Raw genomic sequence first — 23,364 nt, 5'->3', positions numbered from 1 at the left:
TCACACTGTTTTTAAAATTTTCCAATTTTATTTCAAAGTTAGTTAGCAAAGTCCATAAACCTCTCTTTGGCTTCCCTGTTGTAGCTACTAAGACATAGAGAAGAGTGCAGAGAAGTCCTAAGACTTCAATACATGAGACAGCCCTCAAGTGACCAACATCTTCTACTTTTGTCCTTTGCAGTCAAAAACATGTAGGCAGATAGAAATTTGAAATGTTCATTAAAATCTTCATTCTGTTGGTTCTCCTTAAATAAAAATATTTCTTCTCTGGTCAAAGTCAAATACTAGGAGAGACTATTCTCTTTACAGAAGAGACAACATAACAAGACTTTTAAAAGCTTATATTAAAATATAGAGTAAAAAACACTTGATCTATAAATCTACTTATTTATTTTTTTTGTTGTGGTCGGTCATAAGACTTGTACTCGACTTGGGTGTTTTACCTGAGCTCTTCAGCTTAATGCTACTGCCCTACCCCTTGAGCCACAGCGTCACTTATGCTTTTTCTGGTGCTTAACTAGAGATAAGAGTCTCTCAGACTTTCCTGCTAGCTTTGAACTGCAATCCTTATATCCTAGCTTGAATAGCTAGGATTACAGGCTTGAGCCACCACTTCTGATAAAAATTTACTTTTATATATGCATGTTAATAGGAAATTTTACATAAATGTTTAATTTTTTTAATTATGAAAAAGAAATATCTATAGAGTTGTAAAAACATAAAATGATAAGATACATGAAATATGCTTAGTATAATACAAAGTACAAAATTAGGAAAAAAATAAGAGTTAGCTTTAATGGCTAGTTCTCCACATAAATACCATAATCCAAATTCAATCTGAAAATTCCTCAGATATTCTTTCTTTATAAGACAGAATGATACAGATTAGGATATATCCAAGTCCCCATTTCTTCTAGGCCTTTCCTTTAGGGAAGTTATGTTCTATAGTAAGAACATGTTGACCTCCAGTAGTATCTAGATCTGTAGGCTATAGAATTCACTTCTTTTATCTTTACAACACACTCAAAAGTACCAAGAATTTGCATGTGAAATTTGCCTTCAAGAAAGGCAGTGTAAAATTGTCTTAACATTTGATCTCATTTGCTCTTTAATACAGAATATAGTTCTTTTTCAATATATTCGAGTAGTGAATCTCATCTCTCTGAATCCAAGAAGATATTTGTCTTCTGGTATTAATAATGCAAAATCCACTTTGTTGCCCTCCAATCATCCATCAGACCTGGAAGCCTTTAGTACTGAAACAACCACTTATATAATCCAGCAGAAAGGAAGCGATCTCGTCAATGGCACAGCTTAATCAGGGAGATCTCATTCAAATGTTATCCAGTCTCCTAAAGCTTAAAGATATCACAACTTCATGAGAAGGGCTTCAAGATGTCCATTGTGTTTCTTTAAGTAAAAATGGTTCATGTACATTTTATACTTTCGCCAAAAGAAGACTACATTTTTCCTTACATTCTTAAAATGGAAATTAACTAGTTGCACTTAATCTCTTAATAAATCAGTCATTCTTTTAATGTACAAGCTATATAAACATGGAGAAATGGATGGGTTATTTAATGTACAGAGTTGTCTGACCTGCCATAGAATGGCTCCAGGCTGCTATGGTTTTTTTTTTTTCTTTCACTTCCAATGTATTTTTTATCTCTCTCCTTCCTTGTTGTCAAGCTGTCAGTCAGCTGTCATTTTTTTTTTACTGCTGTCAGTGAGCCTGCCTTTATCACACCCCCAATTTGTGGCTGTTAATCTGTTGTCATTTCTTTAAAAAACAAGACCTCTGAAACTACATTAACAATAAATAGAATGACAATGGATGAGGTCTTTGAGATATGAGTTCTAGGTTTCTTTGACACTTGCCTTATCTAGTTATCTTCATGCCTTCATCCAAAATGAAGGGAGAGTACAATGGAGACCAAAACACAGAAAGGCATACATAAAAATCCAACTCATACTTAAATCCTAAATTATTCTGCCTACCAGAAGAAAGGAAAAAGTAGCCAGGCCTGATGGCTCACCTAGCTACTCAGGTGGCTGAGATCTGAGGCTCAAGGTTCAAAGCCAGCCAGGGCAGGAAAGTCCCTAAGACTCTTATCTTCAATTAACCACCATCAAATCAGAAGTGGCACTGTAGCTCAAGTGGCAGAGCGATCGCCTTGAGCTGAAGAGCTCAGGGACAGTGTCCAGGTGTAGAATTCAAGCCCCATGATTGACAAAAGAAAAGGAAAAGGAAAAAGCATAAAATTTTCTGTAAATTTTCAGGACAGGGAACAAGTGACCATTTACTTGCTGAATTCCAAGATAATTTTGTTTGTTTCTGGTTTTGTAGTTTTTGTTATTGTTTTTGTTTTTGCCAGTCCTGGGGCTTGAACTCGGGGCCTGGGCACTGTCCTTGGACTTTTTTCAAGGCAAAAACTATCACTTGAGCCACAGCACCACTTCCGGCTTTTTCTATGTATGTGTTTCCAAGAAATGGAACCTAGGGCTTCGTGCATGCTAGGCAAGCATTCTACCACTAGGCCACACTCCTGGCCATGATAGTTTTTAATAATCATCAGCTTACTTATCCTCAATATTCCAAATTTACTTTGATCATTTTAAAACTCTTTTCTCTTTGGTTTACTATTGATCCACTTGCAAATATTTTCTTTTTAGTTTTCCTTTCAGTCTTGAGCACTTCTTTAATCAACTCGTAAGTGACAAGATGTTCAACACTGAGAAATGAGGAATAAGGAATCTTGACGAGGCAATCTATGCAAAAATTTGAGAACTGTGCACCTTAAAAGCCAGTTTAAAAATGTGTCTTGATATGTGAAGGGCTTATGACATGTTAGGAAAGTTGAGAACTAAAAAATGACCACTGAATTTAAAAGCATGAAAGTCAATGAGGACCTTCACCAAAACAAATTCCATCCAAAAGCTTTAAGAGAACACTAGGATAAAACTGGAGGTGATAAATATTGTTATTAAAAATATGTATCTCAGGGCTCATGCCTATAATTCTAGTTACTCAGGAGGCTAAGATCTGAGGATCAAGGATCAAAGCCAGCCTGGGCACAAAAGGACCTGAAAGTCTATCTCCAGTTAATCTCTAGAAAACAGGAAGTGGGCTTGGCTCAAGGTTTATGTGGCAGCCTTGACCTGAAGAGCTCAAGGACAATGTCCAGGCCCAGGAGTAGGATGGTATCCTTGAGCTGAAGAGCTCAGGGACAGCACCCAGGCCGAGCTCAAACCCCATGATGCAGAAAGAAAGAAAGAAAGAAAGAAAGAAAGAAAGAAAGAAAGAAAGAAAGAAAGAGAGAGAGAGAGAGAGAGAGAGAGAGAGAGAGAGAGAGAGAGAGAGAGAGAGAGAGAGAAAGAAAGAAAGAAAGAAAGAAAGAAAGAAAGAAAGAAAGAAAGAAAGAAAGAGGGAGGGAGGGAGGGAGGGAGGGAGGGAGGGAGGAAGGAAGGAAGGAAGGAAGGAAGGAAGGAAGGAAGGAAGGAAGGAAGGAAGGAAGGAGGAAAGAAAGAGAAAAATAGGTATCATAGGCAATCAATAGCTCATACCTTCAATCCTAGCTACTCAGACGGATGAGATCTGAGTATTACTGATTGAAACCAGCCTGGGCAGGAAAGTGCATAAGATCCTTATCTACAATTGGCTACCAAAAAAAGCAAAAAAAAAAAAAAAAATGGAGCTTCAGTTCAAGTTATAGACTACTACCTATAGTTCAAAATCTCAGAGACAGTGGCCAGGCCTAGAGTTCAAGGCCCAGGATGGGCATTAAAGAGAGAAAGAGACAGAAAAGAAAGACACAAAAACCAACTTTGCCAAAAGATCAGTCTAATATAAATATCTAATATAAGTAAAGAGGTCTGTTTATTTTCTTTTGCCATTTGATTCAAGCAATTCTTTGATCTCACTAGTAACAGTTATCCATTGATTGAGTCAATTTCTCTCTTTATTGTTCTATTTCACCGTTATCTCCAGATTAACTTCCACATTTCATTATTATATTCACCATATTGCACTTGATCTCCTATCTTTTACATAATTTGCATCACATTTAATTGGAACTCTCTTCATCTAATTAAACTCAGGTTTTCACTTAAATTCTACTTGTAGTCATCAAACTAAAAGAACAAGAGAAAATCATTCTATTGTATTGATTACAATGCTCTCACTATATGCTCTTAACCTCACATAGACCCTTTGTGCTGTCCAGCAAGTATTACCCATGTACATTTTTTTTTTAAGCCAGTTCTGGGGCTTGAACTCTGGTCTTACAGCTCTCTCCTTTTGTTATAGGAGCCTTGAAGACTTGTTTTCCCAGGCTGGCCTCAAATCTTAATTCTTGAAACTTTTTAGATTTCAGCTGCCTCAGTAGCTAGGATTATAGGCATGAGTCACTTTCATCATGCTTTATATTAATTTTATTTTACATAGTAAAGAATGCTTTATTTTCTTTTGGAAACTTCCAATACTAAGCATTCTTTGTACAGTGTTTGAAAAATAAAAATCAGTAGGGAACTTCTTTTTTTTTTCTCTTTTCTTTTTTTCTTGTTGTTGTTGGTCACAGGGCAGGAATTCAGGGCCTACACACTGGCCCTGAGCTCTTTCAACTTAAGGCTAGTGCTCTAACACTTTGAGTCACAGTTTCACTTCTGGTTTGAGGGTGTATAATTGGAGATAAGATTCTCACAGACTTTGCTGCTGGAGTTGGCTTTAAACAGTGATCATCAGATCTCAGTCTCTTGAGAAGCTAGGATTGCAGGTGTAAGTCATGAGGGCCCCATTCAGAAAGAAATTTTATTTATCCATTTATTTATTTTTGCCAGTCTGGGGCTTGAACTTGGAGCCTGGGCGCTGTCTCTGAGCTTCTTTTGCACAGGGCTAGTACTCTACTACCTGAGCCACAGGTACCACTTCACGCTTTTTCTGTTTATACGAAGGAATCAAATCCAGGGCTTCAAGCATTTCTAGACAAGCACTCTATTAGTCACATTCCAAGCCCATCAGAAGGGAACTTTGATGTGTTGACTGTTCCCCCCAATTATATGCTTCTGGAAGTTTGCTCTCTATCATCACACCTTTTGCTACTGATGACCTTGCTTCTATCTAAAGCATCATCTCTACTGCTTCACCAGTGCTCATCCATCTTCCATAGTGAACAGCTATTACTGTTGCAGTTTTTTTTCTTTTTCTTTTTTGTTCTACATTCATCACTTTTCTTCCTTTCTGATCATTCCAATTTTCCTGTTATCTCTCTGAGGGAACAAGGTAATTGTAATTATTAAACAATTTAGGCTCGGGTCCACTGGCACATAAGTGTATGTCTCGCCTGTAATCCTAGCTATTAGAGAGGCTGAAATCTGTGGATTGTGGTTCAAAGCTAGCTCAAAAAGGAAAGTCTGTGAGACTGTTATTTCCAATTAACCACCAGAAAACTGGAAGTGGATTTGTCACTCCACTGGTAGAGCACTAGTCTTGAGCACAGGGACAATACTCAGGCCCAGAGTGCTAGCCCCATGACCAACTGACTGACTGACCGAGACATACACACACACACACACACACACACACACACACACACACACAAATAAAAAAAGAATCAAATCTTTGTATATTTGATGACAGCAATTAAGAACCTTTTAATCCACAAATATTTAATACTTATAAGGAAATACTTCAAGTAAACAATCTCCTTTGTCATAACTTTTCTGGTCTTTACTAGTTAAGACAGGGAAGAGGTAAGAAAAGAAAAAGATAGTAATAGGCTTTACAAGTCCAATATTATTAATTATTTAGGTTATAAATTTATCAGTTTGCTAGCTTTTCAGGATATAAAGGATTTTTCTATTCTTTGTTGATAGTATAATATATTAAGCATATATCTTCTATCTTATTTTTATTTAAATTCATTTTTCAATGACCAAATGATGTTTATATGAAAAGAAAGATAGAAGGAATCCAAAATTGTTTTTTTTATAATCATTTTAGTTATTTTGCCTTTGGAATTGCTAAGTATTTTTCAACATCTCAACAAAATAATATTCTTTTAAAACTGCAGGCATTAGAATGGTTGTCATTCATGCAAATAATCACTTACACTATATGAGTTTGGGTTGTACAAGGCAAATTATCATTTGAAAATAATTCAAATAGCACTCTGGGCTAAGACTTTGCTATGAATGTTCTCTGGGCCACAATATTTCTTAACCTTCTATTTAGCTAGATGCCTTTATGATATGTTTTAAATTAATAAGCTATTGAATTGCCACAGGTGTATTGAACAAGATGGTGTAGGAGGGCATCTGATAAAAAATGAATTTTAAAACATATTGTTCATTTGATTCTACAGCACCAATAATTATGATGAGCTATAATTCTCAAATTAACCACCAGAAAGCCAGAAATGTAGTTGTGGCAAAAGTGAGGCAGAGCATTAGCCTTAAGCAAAAAAGCTCAGAGACTACACCCAAGGCCCAAGTTCAAGAACCAGGAACAGCATAAAAGAAGAATGAGGAGGAGAAGGAGGTAGTTTTCAAAAATTAAAACTTTCTCATCACACATAAGAATACTATATCTTTAAAACTATACTTCACATATACTCATTTCTCTGTATTCACAGGTTCCCTATTCAAGAATTTCAGAAACTACATATCAAAAAAAATCTATGAGGAAAAAGATTCATCTATGCTGATTATGAGACTTTTTCAGTCATTATTCCTTAACACATACCATAAAAAAACTATTTATATGCCATTTACATTGCATTAGATATTGTAAGTAATCTAGATATAATTTAAAGCATATGAGAGTCTGTGTGTAGCTTATAAACAAATATATAATAACTTAAGGCGCTTGAGCATTTGTAACTTTTGGTATCTTTAGCGAAAGGGAAGGGTCATGGAAATAATCTTTCACAGATAGTAAGGCATAACTATACATACACATACACATACATCTGAAATATATACATATATACATACATATATGTACTTTTAAATGATTCTGATTTTAATTTCATTATCTCAATTCATTGTCTTAAAAATTGCAAATAAACAATCTAATGCTATTGATAAATGACTTATACTATAGAAAAGCTTTAACAATAAATAGAAACATGAATCACAAATCAGAGAACCACACTTAATCCAGTCTGTGACAATGACAAGGCATTACAAGCCAGACTATTTCTCTGAGCCTGTTTTCTGTAATCCATAAAGTAAGAATTGGGCCAAGTGGTCTAACTTAAATTTTATGACTCACTAACTTGATGGAGCAGATTTTTCAGTGAAGTATTAACTAGTGAGGCACTCTAATAAATTAGTATTTGGTACAGATAAAGACTACTGCCCCTAGAGCAAAATCTGGATGAACTCAGTATAGAACACAAAGATTAATGCTAACCTCCTGCACAGCATGCATGGACATTAAATCACAACCAGTCTTCATTTAACAGACAGGGAAGAAACAGCTGTCCCTAAATTCCATTTAAGGACCCAGTTATACTCATACTAGCATTCCCAGCTAGTGTGATTCCCACTGAATATACTTTCTACACTCAAGAGATAAATATTCCTAGTGGTAGTAAAAATAGTTTTCCTAGCTTTAATCAAAGTGAAAACGACTCCCAGAATGTTCCCTTTGAGTCACATCATCCATTGTTAATTCAAGGTAGGATTGGTAACAAGGGTAATAAAAGTGTCCTAAGAAACTAAGAAAGAGAAAGGGCAATTAAACACATTTGCTGCCCAATATGGAAGTTTTACCTCTTGGCTGAGATCATATGAATAACAGAAAAGGAAAAGGGGAAAGAAAAGAATGCAGCATAAGAAATTAAAATCATCCATGAAATAAGATTAATTTATTTAGAAGAGTTATTATTATACATTTTAAATCAACAGGCCTAAGATAAAAGTAGAGAAATGTGCTTTACAATGATTTATCTAACAAAACAAAAGAAACAAAACAGGAGCTGGGTGTGGTGGCTTACACCTGTAATCCTAGTTACTCAGGAGGTTGAGATCTGAAGATCGCTGTTCAAAGCCAGCCCAAGCTCAGCAGTCCAAGAGACTTTTGCCTCCAATTAACCACCAGAAATTCAGAAGTGGCACTGTAGCTCAAGGGGTAGGGTTGTAGCCTTGAGCTGAAGAGCTCAGAGACAGCTCTTAGGCCCAGAGTTCAAGCCCTATGATCGACCCCTTCTCCCCCCCGCAAAAAAAAAACAAAGAAAAGAAAAACAAAATGGTAAGTGCTAAAAAAAAAAAAAAAAGGAACTACCCATTCAGGCTAGACATGTGATTAATATGATTATCTGAAAATCACAGTAAAGAAGGTCCAAATCAATTCTCCAGTTAACCATGCTTTGATGAAAAGTTCAAATTGGCAAGAACACCAATATATCTATACATTAGAGAAGTAATTTATGACACAATATTAAAAACAGAGTCAAACACACTAACCTGCTCACATCAGGAAACCTGATAGGAAAATAAATGACTTGGCACTTGGGTCTGATGATATTTTCCAGGTCCTTGGGTCTGTGATCCGGAATCAGCTTCATAAATGTCCCAATAGAAGTAAGAAATGATTCCATATTAAAAACTGAGTTGAATACCACCAAATCAGCCACTAGGCTATAAATGGAAACGAGAAGTACAAATGATGAGATCACAATGATTTCAAGTTATTTTACAAGCGGGAAGCCTGTATGTAAATCAAAATAAACACTGTAGCTTCAGTTTGCAATTAATATTGTATTTGCCATCAGAATCTATCAACTGATCTCTATAATGGATGAATTAGTTGTCAGTATTCTATTATGGGAAGTTGGGGTTGATGGTACTCATGGGAAAGGCAACAGAGAAATTAAGTAACTTAGTGGAAATCATATGAGACTTCAAAACAAAGCATATCTGCTCAAGTTGCCAAGCTCTTTCTACATTATCAATGATATCAAGTACAGAAATACCTTTGTAGCTGATTTCTCACACTGAATATCACTCACTATATAATGTACTACTAAGGAAAAGCTGTTTTCTGTGACCCTACCACCATCAAGACTAATTCAGACAAAGCTGTTTTCATACTAAACCTTGATATCTTCAGCACTATTTGGTTAGTCTTTTTTAACCTCTCCTTTATCCCTTTAAGAAATAGTGTTACTGGAGCTGAGAGTGCAGCCTAGTGGTAAAGTGCTTGCCTAGCATGCACGAAGCCCTGGGTTCGATACCTCAGTACCACATACTCAGAAAAAGGCCAGAAGTGGTGCTGTGGCTCAAGTGGTAGAGCTCTAGCCTTATGAGTGCCCCAGGACAGTGCCCAGGCCCTAAGTTCAAGACCTAGGACTGCAAAAAAGAAAAAGAAGCAGTGTTACATGTTATAAAGTTTTTGACCTGGACGGACCAAAAAGATGATCTTATCATTTATCTATCAAACAGATTGTATTCTTCCCCTTAACACTGTAAAGCTAATGAAAACATTATTATTTGAGAGCAAACTTTTTATAACATAAATGTGTCAACAGACTTCACATTGCCTAAAACACTTTCGTAGATATTAATGGATATAATAACCATGGAAAAGCTTTATAAAAATCATGTCTTTATGAGACAAAATTGATGTAATAAATTTATCAATTCATTTCCCCAAAAAAGTATTATTTGTTTAATCAAGAACTGGATCAAATACTGGATGTCAGTACATTATATGCAAAAATTTCCATAGATTAAATAGACAAGACAATTTTTATACTAAAAATGGTACATAAATAGCATTGAAAAAAGTCTACAAGACTGCAAAACACACAAAAAATAAGTAGAGCTTATAGAGAAGGTAGATCATAGCTTACCCTCCATTTAGTTTAAATCATATTTACTGAGACAGGAATGTCTGTTATAATTAACAGTAAAATGAAAAACCGCATATAAATGTTCTATAAACAAATTTGGCTTTTGTTTTTTTTGTTTTGTTTTTGTTTATCTTTTCAGTTGCTCCCTGGTACAAATTTGGAGAATGAATGTGATTATGACACAGATAATGTAAAGGAATGCCACAGAAGTGCTGACACAACAGTAAGCAATCATGAAAACAATACAATAATATATAAAAAGTTGAAAGATGTTTTATAGCTAGTGTCATTTCATCATAAGTCACATATTGTAATAGTGACCCACAGGTCAGAATATATAGTTATGACATGTGTTCATAAGTCAGAGGGTTAGTGAAAACTCTGATTAAGGTGAGTTCCTATGTCAGTCATCCTTAAAGTACTTAACTGCCACATAGCCAGGAAGAAATCTTGACAATGCCAACAAAAGCAGAAGTCAGCAAAAAAAAAAAAAAAAAAAACCCTGAGGAAACATTTAAGGAAGCAGGAGTCATACTTCTCAAGAGGAACTGGAGCAGGATTGCTTTCTGACATTCTTATTTTTCCTGTGGACAACTGTAAAGCATTTTTTCCCATTAAGGAGCCAAAGATGATGAAGCCCACTTCTTTCTCCCCCACTTGTTTGTCAGTTTACACCTTTGAAAAGAGAAATGTTCAACACTCATGTGCAGGCTTTTACAGTCCCATTTTCTATGAGTAGAACATTTTTTTTTTCTGAACAAGTCTTTATTGATTGAGTAGAACATTTTTTAATGAGAGAAAGGGAAGGCACAGTGACCCAAATTTAGTTTTAATATCTGCCCTCAAAGGACATGCAACCCATCTAATTATATTTCTAAAACTTTAGGCTTCTCTAAGTTAAACATACAAGACAGCTTACAGAAATAGTCTTTTTGGTACATTTCTTGCCTGATATGAGTGGGTGTAACTTCCATCAACTTTAAAGCTACCCATAAAGGAAAAAATAGACTTAATTTTTTTTCCTAGTGATTTCTCAGGGGTAATAAAGACACTATCTGAAGAAAAGAATGGTGCTAATTCAAGAAACCATGAGATTATTACAAATGCTTTCCATATTGATAAAGCACAAAGTGATTCCTTTCATTTTTAAGACATATTTTGCTTCTCTGTTTCAGCATAAAATATTTTAATTTCATTATGAAATTTTAAAATGATTATTTTATGAGACATTTGATGTGAAACAGTTCCACACTATTTTGATAGCATTGCTTCTTCACAATTGAAGCAGCTTGTAAAAATGATTGCAGGAAAACATTTACAAAATGCTCAAAACACAGAATTATTACCTTATAGCTATTTTTCTATGCCAAAGAAAATATCAAGCATACTTGGAATATCTGAGGATCTCTCTAAACGCATCATCATTTCTAACAGGTAATAACTGTTAACAAAGGTGAGCTAAATGTACCCAATCACTGCCAGACTGGTTCCATTTTACCAGGGCAGTTATATGAGAGGTTATACAGCAAATCAGTTTTGGAATTGTTATTAACTTCCTTCATTAACTAGCCATCAGGAAGGATATACACATTGTTGAAGGAATAATAGAGAAAGACCCTCACCTTTGAAATGTCATGCTATTTTAAAGCCTTGTCATTTCAAAAGATTCAATATCAGGAGAAAAAATGCTGAAAGCTTTGTTTTCCATTCTTTTCTATCTTGCAAACAACAACAAAAAACGCGTAAAAGAGAAGATTTTGTTTTTGTTTTGCTTTTATTTTTATTTCTGTGAGTGTGTGTGAGTGTGAATGTGTGTGTGTGTGTGTGTGTGTGTGTGTGCTGGTCTTGAAATAAGGCCTGAACACTGTCCCTGAGCTTTTTTGCTCTAAGTTAGCTCTCTATCACTTCAGCCACAACATTACTTTTAGCTTTTTTTTGGTGGTTAGTTGGAGATTAGAGTCTCATAGACTTGTCCTGCCCATGGGGTAGCTTCAAGCCATAATACTCAAGTCTCAGAATCCTGAATATCTAAGATTTCAAGCACAAGGTATTAGCAACAAACACTGTAATTTCTTTTTTAACTTTGGCTGAACACAGTAAAAGTAACTGGTGAATATGAGTTGAATATTGTTCCTAAGTGTGAAGAACCTTAAATAGTAAATCAGAAAAGCAAGTGTTAATGATATTTGTCAACCTTTTGATTCTATTTTGCATGTTGTACACAATAGTTAGATAATTCATAATATAATTAGATTGTTACATTCATGTATTCATGCTATGAAAAAGTATCATTAAAGAAAAAGACGATAAGGAACTAAATGTGATGCAATCTATACCTACCATGAAAGAATTTGGTTGTAGCCATATTGAAAATCTCTATCCTGACATTTCTTGACAGGATATACCAATTGATTTTCATGGAAGTACAGGATCTTTTTTAATTTCCCAAGGTCAGGTCGAAGGGCAGCCAGTTCAGTCAGGTTAAGTACAGAGCTTGCAAAGAGTATCCTAGGAAACAAAGAAATTAAGGTTTACTTTCCTAAACATGCTTGAAGGGTCATTGTTTGCTATTCTCTCGTCTTTCTTTTGCCCACACCAAAAAGAACATGTTCCCAATAGGGACACATCAATACTCAAGTCTTAATACCATATTATAGCATCTAAGTTTTGATCTCTTAAGACCAGCTGCTAAGAGCTATAAAAGCCCTGAATCTCACTGGTCTTCTCAGCTCCATCATTCAGAGATGCAAAAAGGGGGAGAAAAAGGAGGAGAAGAAAAAAAAGATGGATGGATTTTATTGAAAAAGCAAAAAAAAAAACCCTCTATCTGAAAGACAAATGGAACAAAGATAGGGTTGACTGGGGAATACTTTGCTTGCCAGTTTCATTACATTTTACTTCTTTATGCAACCAACTACTGAAATTCAATATATGAGCAGGAATGGCACATGTTCATGTTATGACATAAACCCTTTGATTTATGGAATAGACTTATCAGTGTGGTCTCTTTTTTTGGCATGATTTTTCATCCTTCTTTTTAAAGTAGACTGTAATACTTGCATTTTAAACACCTTTTCTTCTCTACTACTCAATTGTTAATAGTGCCTTCTTCCTGGGCTACAGGAAGCACACAAAATCAAAGACCAGCAATCCCTTTTAAACCATATTGCAATATTATATTTTTACTCTTTGTAAAAACAACACAAAATTTACAAAGAAGGACTATTTTTTTAATATGTTTATCCATAGCTGACTAAAGCAAAAGGAAAACTGTGGTCAAATAATGTTTTGTCTAATAACATTCCATATTCTATCAAATATAAGCCTTTCTAAAACTGATACTGAAAATTTCTGAAAACTTAAGGTATTTGGTTTCCCACAAATCTCATCTTTAGCAAAGAAAACCACAATATATTTCTTTCAACCAATCAATAGTTAGAAGAGAATGGATGAATTTCTGTATCTAGTTGCTCTGTTGTCTTTCACCCTCTATTTCTTTTCCTTCCTTTCCTACCTCCAACACAGATTATTACAAGCAAGGCTCAGTATTTTTAAATCATTAAGTCCTAAGAAAGCTCCATGTTTTTCAACAAAAGACAGAAAAATACATCAAACTCAGCCCCTGTATAACCTTACCAATTATGAATAAAAATAGTACTTTTTATACTGAAGAAATCTAGTAGATACCAACTAAATGAGCTGATCAAATTTAGTACACATGATAATAGGACAAAGTGATTCTCATATTTTCCTAAAAATGATACACTTAGAAAGATATAAATCATTGATGCAGTATCTCAATCACATATGCCTCATCTAAATTTGGTCATAAGGAAATGATCATGTAAATATTATGTAAATTAGCTGGGTTGGATCTCCAAAAATGTTAGTATCATAAAAGAAAAAATATACCTAGATTAATGAAAATAAAGAGGCTTCAGAATAATACTCATTCCTTGAGTAGATATTAAAACAAAAATGAAAGAAGAGAAAGAATATTGTCGGAGAAAATTGAAACATGAGTCAAATATAAGACTGTCAATTTGTATCAGTCTTGAATTTCACTAAGTATAATTTTTGCAATAGAGTTACCACAGAATATACATTATTCTTATAGGAGCCCAGTCAAATTATTTATTTGAGGTATTATAATGTCGGCAGCTAATTTTTTTTATTCTTTTTTTATTTTTTATTATCAAGGTAATGAGTAGATGGGTTACAGTTACATTTGCCAGATACTGGGTGCATTACTTCTCATACATATACCCCTTCTTATGTTTTTGTCCCCATTTCCCTTCCTCCATCCCCTCCCAATCATTTTGTTTCCCCTTTCCCTTCCCTATTGCAAATAAACAATATATCATGTAACAAAGATACAGTAACAATATGAGATTAACCAAAGAGCAACAAAGGAGAAGAGAAATAACAGTATATTAAGAACAATAATCACACAAGATAAAGCTCTTGTTTCCATATCCTAGAGATCCTATATGACCTTATGTATCTAGGTTTTGTGCTATTGTAATCCTCTTGGCATCTAATTCTTAATTAATGGTTCTGTTCTAAAAAAAAGCTATGACATATTTATACAAGTAATAAAAATGTACAAATATATTAGCAGTTGATTAATATGAATTAAGTATACAACATCATTGTATTACAGTAAATTTTGGGCAAGGTACAAATCAAAAAAATACAAATTTGCAAGAACAGAAATTAAGATTATTAGTGGAAGTAAAGAATTTCTGCATTCAATAAATGAAAAATACATCATGTATTTATTTCTGGTCATAATTCAATGGTTAATTTCTTACATGAAGATGCTTCTGAGGGTAGACTATCTGAAGTAAATATTTGTCTGAGGTAAGACCTTTACTCCATCCACTCTGACTAAGAACTCTGATCTCAGCCTATCCACCAGCTGATTCATATGTAATTTAAAAATCTAAAGTGAAGGGTGACCCTTCCAAAAAAAAATAAAAAAACCACCCTTGCCCATAATAGAATGCACTACATTTAGAAGAAAAAATGAACTTGACAACCTGGAAGTGGGTGGGAGGAATGGAAGAGGGAGAAACACATGTGAAGGACTAACAATGTTTGAGAAGTAATGTACTCACTACCTGATGAATGCAACTGTAACCCCTTTATACATCACCTTGACAATAAAAAATTCTTAAAAAGAAAATGATTCTCATAAAATTCACCATTTGAGACTGCCTTCAGCAGTACTTATGATTTAATCATTAAAAAGGAAATTAATTATATTTTATAACAAACCTCAATATCTGTATTATTGGTAAAAAAAAAAAAAATGATTTCTTGGGCCAGGAGTTTGGCCTAGTGGTAGGTAGAGTGCTTGCCTAGCATGCACTAAGACCCGGGTTCGATTTCTTGGTGCTACATACTTAGAAAAAGCCAGAAGTGGTGCTGAGGCTCCAGTGGTAGAGCTCTAGCCATGAGAAAAATCCAAGGACAGTCCTCAGGCCCTGAGCTTAAGCCCAAGACTGGAAAAAAAAATTCTTTTTTGCTTTTTTACTTGTAAGGTTGTAGCCAAAGTGAAAAATAAGCAAATTCTTAAATCTTTAGCTCAACATCTAAAAGAAGTGTTAAACATTCCCACCAAAAGGATTACAGGAACGATCTATCTACAGACAGTTTTTACTTCTCTCCCATCACCAGATTTCCAAAGTTGATAATAATACCATTAATGGCATCTCTCAACCATCAGCTAACTCCCAGGCTTCCAGTGTTCACCATGCCACTGGTATTATTTACGCAATAAATCCTAACAAGGTGTGTTTTATCATCCTTCAGTGTGTCTCTGGCAGGAAAGGGCACAAGGTGACAGCAAAAACCACTAGGAACAAGATAATTCCTGACAGATGCTGCTTGAGCACAAGTTAAATTGAACAGTTTATCTCAGCATGAAGATGTTATAAGGTTTTATGTTTAATATTTTTAAATTAACATAAAACCCAGAGAAAGCAGTTGGGCAATCTTTCACAAACATGCATACTACAATCACTGAATAAGCTGGATTAGTACTTATTACCATGCTACTACAGAATTAAGCTGTTTTTAGAGCACCAGAAAGCTTTAAATTGCAATTTTTGTCTCTGTAAAAGAAACTTATATTTAAAATGTCTTCTAAATTCAAATTAATGGCTATCTCATTAGCTCACCATTTTACTCAAAGTATGAATATGTTGCTACTATAATTGTCTAAACCAAATGGCATAATGCTGCAAGGACATTAACATTATTCTATGCAATTGGGGTAGTATCCACAGACATGTTTCAATTGTTTTGGTACATACTGTACATATGATTTGAATCATAGTTGCTTAAAGAATCCAAAACCTTTAAACACAATGAAATCCAAAGATTAGGGAATTTATTCTTTTCTGTTTGCTTTGAATAACCCAATTGTTTTTTTTACCCTATGTACATAATATATAAAAGAGAAAATAGAGCTAAAATATTCCTAAACCTTGTGAGACTGTTAACAATGTTAAGATGTACTTTTTTATATCTTATCTGATAAGGAAGGGCAATAAAAGAGAGACACAAGGGGAAGATAGACAATATTCCAACAACTACTATATCCTCCCTAATAATATTCAATGGGCAAGGTTTTCTCATTATTAACTCATGAAATCTATTAAACAAGTCTATAACTCCAGAAAACACTTATCACTTAACTGGACAGAATACAGGTTAACATAGATACCAGACTGCATCACATATTCTTAAAGAATGTCCTGTGTGGCTTCAGTAGGTCTTTGACAAAGGATTAAAGTCATCCAGCTATGTCTCTTTGCTCCATACCAAACCTTTGTAATATATTCATATTACTCAAGGGTTACTATCAAAATTTGCTATTGTTATTATTGGTACTAAGGTTTGAACTCAGGGCCTTAAGCTCACTAGCCTGGTATTTTACCAGTTCAGGCAGATATTCACTCTGCTTTTTGTTGGCTGTTTTTAAAAATAAGAGTTTAGTGAAATTTTCTTTGTCTGGCTGGCCTCAAACCATGACTCTCAGGAACTGAGCATGGGAATAAACTAGAATTCGAGGTATGGGGCCATGAGGGCCAGGCATCATGATCACTGCTGCGTGTGTGTGTGTGTGTGTGTGTGTGTGTGTGTGTGTGTGTGTGTGTGTGTGTGTTCTAAGTAGTTCTGGGAAGAAGTTGGCATTTAACAAAGTAGCCTGTGAATATGATATATGTTGATCAATGTCACCCTGTTCAGTACTCTCACCCATCTATCCCCACCCATCCCTTACCTCTTAACTCTGTAGGATATTCATTAGATTCTTTTCTGCATTTTCCACCTCTTCCCCTCTTCATTCATCTCACTGGGATTCTTCTTCCTTGACCATCTAAATGCAAGTGCTTGCCTAACTAACTTTCCTGAACAGGTCTTTGACTTGCTTGTGATAACCTAATTTCTAAGTTAATCTTGATTAGCACAATTGCACTTACTCCACTATATGATACTGGAATTCTCAAATGCACTGTTGCTCCTCTTTTAGTTATTAATAACTGCATGTCCCTTATAGAAAATGTTTTTAATACAAATCTATGTACCTATCTATATATATAAAGAAAGAGGGAGAAAATCACCAATAACTACTACAGAGAACCACTATTCACACTCTGGTACTCATCTAGCAAATATGCTAAGCACCTATTTGCAAAGAAATAATATCAAGTTCTGGATACACAATGGGAAATAGAAACAAAGAAAGAAAACTGTCAGATTGAAGAACTGGATAAAGTACAGATGCAAGTTAGGTGATTTTGATTTGTTTCATTCACCCAATAATCAATACACTTACTGCACAGTTTTATTTTTGTTTTTGCTTTTACCTATTAACATCAAATTTGCCTACCATCTTAAAAACAATTATTTGTAATCAGGCATGGTAGCATATGCAAATAATTCTAACACTCAGGAAGCAAAGGCAGGAGGATTGGCATACAAGGCCATTCTAGGCTATGCAGTAAGGTCATGGCTAGCCAAGATCTACATATAGTAAGTATGTCATTTTTCCTTCTAAGCCATATGCCTTTGAATAGATTTCATTCACTGTTATGTCACAGTAATCACAGTATCTTTAGCCAGGGCAAGATTTTCATTTTAAGTCTTGAAATTATATTTATATGAATATATTCTCTTGCATTTTTTTTACTTTTATTTGTGTCCCCTGGAGAACTTTCTGTTTCTTATTTATTTTTATTTATTTTATTTCTTTAGGGCAAAGTTGGAACAAGTTGATATCCATTCCATTGCAAAATACCAGGACTTCTTTAAACACACAAAATGCATACACTATACACCACAGATCACACACACATACACACTTCTACACTACACACATACTACTACTTTTATACCAGAATAGAATCTTTTAAATAGATTAATAACAGGAAACAGACTATAGGTAATCACAGATAAATAGTAAAGCAGTAGAGTAGGGAAAAGATATGATATTGGCTTAAACCAGGATGCTAGAGGCTGGGAGTAAGGCCCAGTGACCTGACTGAATTTTCTAATGAATCTGGAGAAGAGTAATGCAAAAGATTTTTTTTTCATTTTATCACTTCTAAGCATCTTGACAGTACTTTAGCTCACTGAAATAAACATTGCTCTCAAACATTTCAATTTTTTTAATTTCAACTGTGTGAGGGAACAGGGGGGAGGCTTGCATGCACACATGCATGCATGTGCACCAGTCCTGCAGCTTGAGCTTAAAGGTCTGGGCATTATCTCTGAACGCAAGAATAGCACTCTGCCACTTAAGCCACAGCTCCACTTCCAGCTTTTTTGGTGCTTAAGAGACTCTTGGAATTTCCTCTCCAGGGTGACCTTGAATCATGATCCTCAGATTCCCTCCTGAGTAGCTACGTTTACAGGCCTGAGCCACCAGTTCCTGGCTGATTTCAACATATTTTTAATTTGTGCAACTTATGTAGGAAGATAGTTGTATTTTAATTAATTCATTAGTCATCAATTTTCAAAATTCATTTTAACATGGCTTAGTTTACTTGCCAGTTAATTCAGCTTAAAACACTTCTACTTCAAGTTGAAATCATACAGCTTTTTGAAAACCTTCAAGAAACTGAACAATAAAAACGTTTCCTGTTACTAAATAACTAAAATACAAAATGGACATCTTATCTGAAATAAAGGGGATATGGTTATTTTATTTTCTAAGTTCTTCTGCTAAGTAATTTTTAGGCTATTAGAGAATCCAGTTTGCCCCAAATTGTCCTATGGTATGGAGTAGCATTAATTGCTTAATCAGGTAATTCTGTTTTTCTCCGCCATACAGTTTTCCTCTCCTTATCATGTCAGCCAAAAGAGCACTGTCTACAAGAGGGCTTTCTTTCTGAAATACTAGACAATACAGAATAAACATGTGTAGACAGGAACTGCCTTATGAGCAGTATCTCCAGCACAAAGCTGGTTCTTAAAATTTATCCCCAATGTACTCCTCGGCACTCCGATCTGTTTCCTAGATGCTTACAGAGGCCAATTACACCACACTTACTAAGTTTCTTTAGCTTAAAGTGTCACTTAAATTCAGATGACACAAATTATTCCAGTGTCTTAACTCCTGGTACCTGGCACAGCTACTCTGTAAATGTGTTTATAACAAGAAAGGAAAACGGGTTAGAAACACTATTGAATAGTCACCCAAGATGCCGAAAGGAAAGAAGGCCAAGGGGAAGAAGGTGGCCCCAGCTCCTGCTGTCGTGAAAGAGCAGGAGGTCAAGAAGGTGGTAAATCCTGTCTGAAAAAAGGCCCAAGAACTTTGGCATTGGACAGGACATCTAGCCCAAAAGGGAGCCCACATATTTTGTCAAATAGCCCCACTACATAGGGCTGCAATGACAAAGGGCGATCCTGTACAAGCGGCTGAAAGTGCCAGCTGCGATCAACCAGTTTACCCAGGCCTCGGACCTCCAGAAGCAGAGATTGTTGGCCCACAAAAGAGATGTCCCACTAAGAGACCTCCAGTCCTTCGAGTAGGGGTTAGCACTGTTACTACCATGGTGGAGAGCAAGAAGGCTCAGTTCGTGGGGATGGCACATGACATGGACCCCATCGAGCTAGGGTCCCTGTCTGCCCTGTGTCGCACGATGGGTGTTCCCCACCGCATCCTTAAGGGGAAGGTCAGACTGGGGCGCCTTGTCCACAGGAAGACACACACCATTGTTGCCTTCACCCAGGACAACTGGGAAGACAGAGGATTGCTGGCGAAGCTGGTGGAAGCTATCAGAACCAATGACAATGACAGATACGACTAGATCCATCTTCACTGGGGAGGCAACGCCCTGGGTCCAAAATCTGTGGCTCGACCTGCCACGCTGGAAAAGGCAAAGGCTAAGGAACTGGCCACTAAGCTGCAATGTTGATTTCTCTGTACATGAAGATAATAATAAAACTGTCTTTCCTCCAAAAACAAAACAAAAGAAACACTAGTGAATATATTATATACATATGCACCTATATGTTGAAAATTTTAATACATATATTATTTTTTCTCAATTTATTTTTTATTATCGAGGTAAGATATAGCAGTGTTACAGTTACATTTGCCAGACAGTAGATGTATTACTTCTCACATATTGATACACCTTCTTATGTATTTGTCCCCATTTCCCTACCCACGTCCCCCCCAATTATTTTTTTTAATTTATACAATCATTATTTTAGGACTGGAGTGCATTATTAAAAGTTTTCTTAATAGCAACCACTCAAAAACTAGAAGGCAGTGTGTCCCATGTAGGCAATGTAAGATTCTGAGTTTAAATTCCAAGTACCATTTAAAAAGAAAAAGGTGAAAGAAAAAAAAGAGAGGAGTTATCATCCTTTGATAATGAAATCTTTACATTACCATAATAATAAGAATGGCCATTCATAAATCAAGATAATATTCTAACAGAAAAAAGAAGTAAATGTTATCCAAAACTCCACTCACATATCATCTCATTTAATCTTCACCACCATCACCCTAAGTGTTATGGCATTTAATACAATTTTACCCATTAAAATATTTAAATACAAAAGTCTTGGCTACATGGTAATACAATAGCAATCAATCATGTATTTCAAATACAAGTTGCTAGGGACCAAAATCCTCTACTTTTCCATTTTATCCACACTGACTCTGAGTCACTTAAGAATGTGACTCCAGGATGACCTGATAGGAGACTGCCCCCTAAAACAACCACCTGTATCAGCAGGAAGTATCCAGAAAGACAACTATTGACCTTTTTCCCTTCTCTCCTCTCTTGGTTTCCCCTCTTGGCCAAACATTTTTATGTATCCAAAAGACCCTGTATGAAGGATCATCCTCTTTCCAATAGGTCTAATCTTTTTATATCTATCTAAAGATGGAATATGAATGCTGCCTTAGTCCCCAAGGTCAAGCAAAGCAACAGATGCAAGCTCACACGCTTGTCAGCAGGCAACCTTGGTCCCCAGGGGACAATAGCCCCCACACCCTACTGTGAGCCCGGCCAAGGACACCACCCTAGGCCCCCAGGAAACCATAACCCATTTTTCATTTTTGCCTCCCTGTTCCTTTATATGCCTACCCCAAAATCCTCCAATCCTGTGGGAAGGTTTGTGCCCCTAGCTGTTCCTCAATGAACAGTCCTCACCTGTTGAAAAAAATGAATATGACTCCAAGTATTTTTATAACCTTATTTATTATCGTCCGTTAAACAAAGATTATAAATCACACAAGGAAGAATGCTGTAAACCTCAATCATTTTATTTCCTCCTTCATTCACCATATATTTACTAAGTAACTATACTGCTCTAGCTATATGATTGTGAAGAAGTGACGATCATCTACAAAGTCCTACTATAGGAGGTGCACTCTGCCACACATAGCAGCTGAGCGAACAAAAGCAGTCACGGTTCTGAAATGTTAAATATGCATTGTTGAAAGGGAAAGGCCAACAGTGTCGTGAAAGTTTCTATCAAGGATAAGCAAATAGGTAGCACAGAGCATAAGGAAACAGGATTTGCAAATGCTGAACAAAGTAGAACGTTAATTCGTAACTAAGGATAATAGACAACATGCTAATGAAAAAGGGTATATTGGAGATTATTTAAATCCAGGGGCTTAGTCACCAAATACATTTGTTTAAAAAAATGCAGCTTCTAAGGGTTGGGGAGTGGGACTTGTTGACAAATTGCTTGCTAGCAAGTATGAGGCCCTAAGCTCAAACCCCAGTACCATTCATAACACATGGGTTCTAATGTGTTATATAATTTTCTATGTCTGTTCTGTTTCTCCAGTGCTTTTTGTTATCCTATTTCCTCTCATTAAAGACTATATTTGATAGACGAATAAAGATAGGAAACAAGGGAGGGAATGTAGTTATGATATTCAGTGTATATCCTATGAATATTGAGAGGAATGAGGTTTTGGGATGGATGGGGGAGAATGATAAAAGGGGTGATATTAATCACAACTGCATAAACTGAAATGTGGATTTGTAAGCCCTTTGTACAACTAATTAAATAAAAATATACTTTAAAATATGATTTAAAAAAGGAAAATATAGTATATATTCCCTAATTAGATAAATTAGATATGTTGTTGTTCTCTTCAGTATTCTTCCTTATTTAGATTTCAAGTTCCCTAGGACAGGCCCTAGATGGTCTTTGTTCCCTATCCTATCTTAATAACTATCTTCAAATGGATGGCTGAAATGAGTCACTCATTCATTATTTCAGTGACGGTAAGGACATTGCATAAAACTGACTGATTTTTTGCTAATAGGAAAGTGTCCAATGAGATGTTCACTTCTGCCAATGAAAAAGAAGTAGGGACGCATCGATGTCCTATCTTTTTTTTTTTTTATTTTATTGTCAGAGTAATGTACAGAGGGATTATAGTTATATTCATCAGGTAGTAGGTGCACTACTTCTTGTACATTGATACCTCTTCACATATTTTTGTCCCTGTTTCCCTTCCCCATCCCCTTCCAATCATCTTATTTTCTCTCCTTCCCTTCCCTGTATCAAATAAATAGAAGTATATTCAATATATCAAGTAACAAAGTCAGATATTGTAACCACATGAGATTAACTATAAGGAGAAAAAGGAGAAAAGAAAATATGGGCCAGGAGTTTGGCCTAGTGGTTAAAGTGCTTGCCTAGCATGCACGAAGACTCGGGTTCAATTCCTCGGTACCACATACATAGAAAAAAGCCAGAAATGGTGCTGAGACTCAAGTGGTTGAGCTCTAACCTTGAGAAAGTCCAAGGACAGTGCTCAGGCCCTGAGCTCAAGCCCATGACTGGCAAAAAAAAAAAAAAAAAAAAAAAGACATAACATATGTCCAAACAGTGCTAACAGTTCTAGCAAGTAGTATTTGATTTTTATATTGAGCCCATTACTTTTATGTTAGGGTTCCTCATAATATATCAGGTGGTTGTTCTCTATTTTACCATTCTAATGTCTCCAAAGAAGAAC

At 35.5% G+C, this 23,364-nt stretch overlaps 1 protein-coding gene and 1 pseudogene across 1 annotated transcript in view; one reads left to right on the top strand and one right to left on the bottom strand.

The window, feature by feature from the left end:
- The window catches only part of Qtman (queuosine-tRNA mannosyltransferase), a 285,302-nt gene that overhangs the window by 185,317 nt on the left and 76,621 nt on the right, over window positions 1-23,364 (bottom strand). The window contains 2 exon segments of the mRNA XM_090342867.1: window positions 8,467-8,640; window positions 12,195-12,362. Of these exon segments, the coding sequence (XP_090198993.1) occupies window positions 8,467-8,640; window positions 12,195-12,362 (342 nt within the window).
- On the top strand, window positions 19,567-20,284 carry LOC150056411 (large ribosomal subunit protein eL8 pseudogene; annotated as a pseudogene).

This window comes from Megascapheus bottae, chromosome 12, assembly GCF_031878675.1.
Source record: "Megascapheus bottae isolate mThoBot1 chromosome 12, mThoBot2.hap1, whole genome shotgun sequence".
NCBI lineage: Eukaryota > Metazoa > Chordata > Mammalia > Rodentia > Geomyidae > Megascapheus > Megascapheus bottae.
Note: the sequence above shows the minus strand (reverse complement) of the source record. Positions and strands in the feature narration are given on the sequence as shown.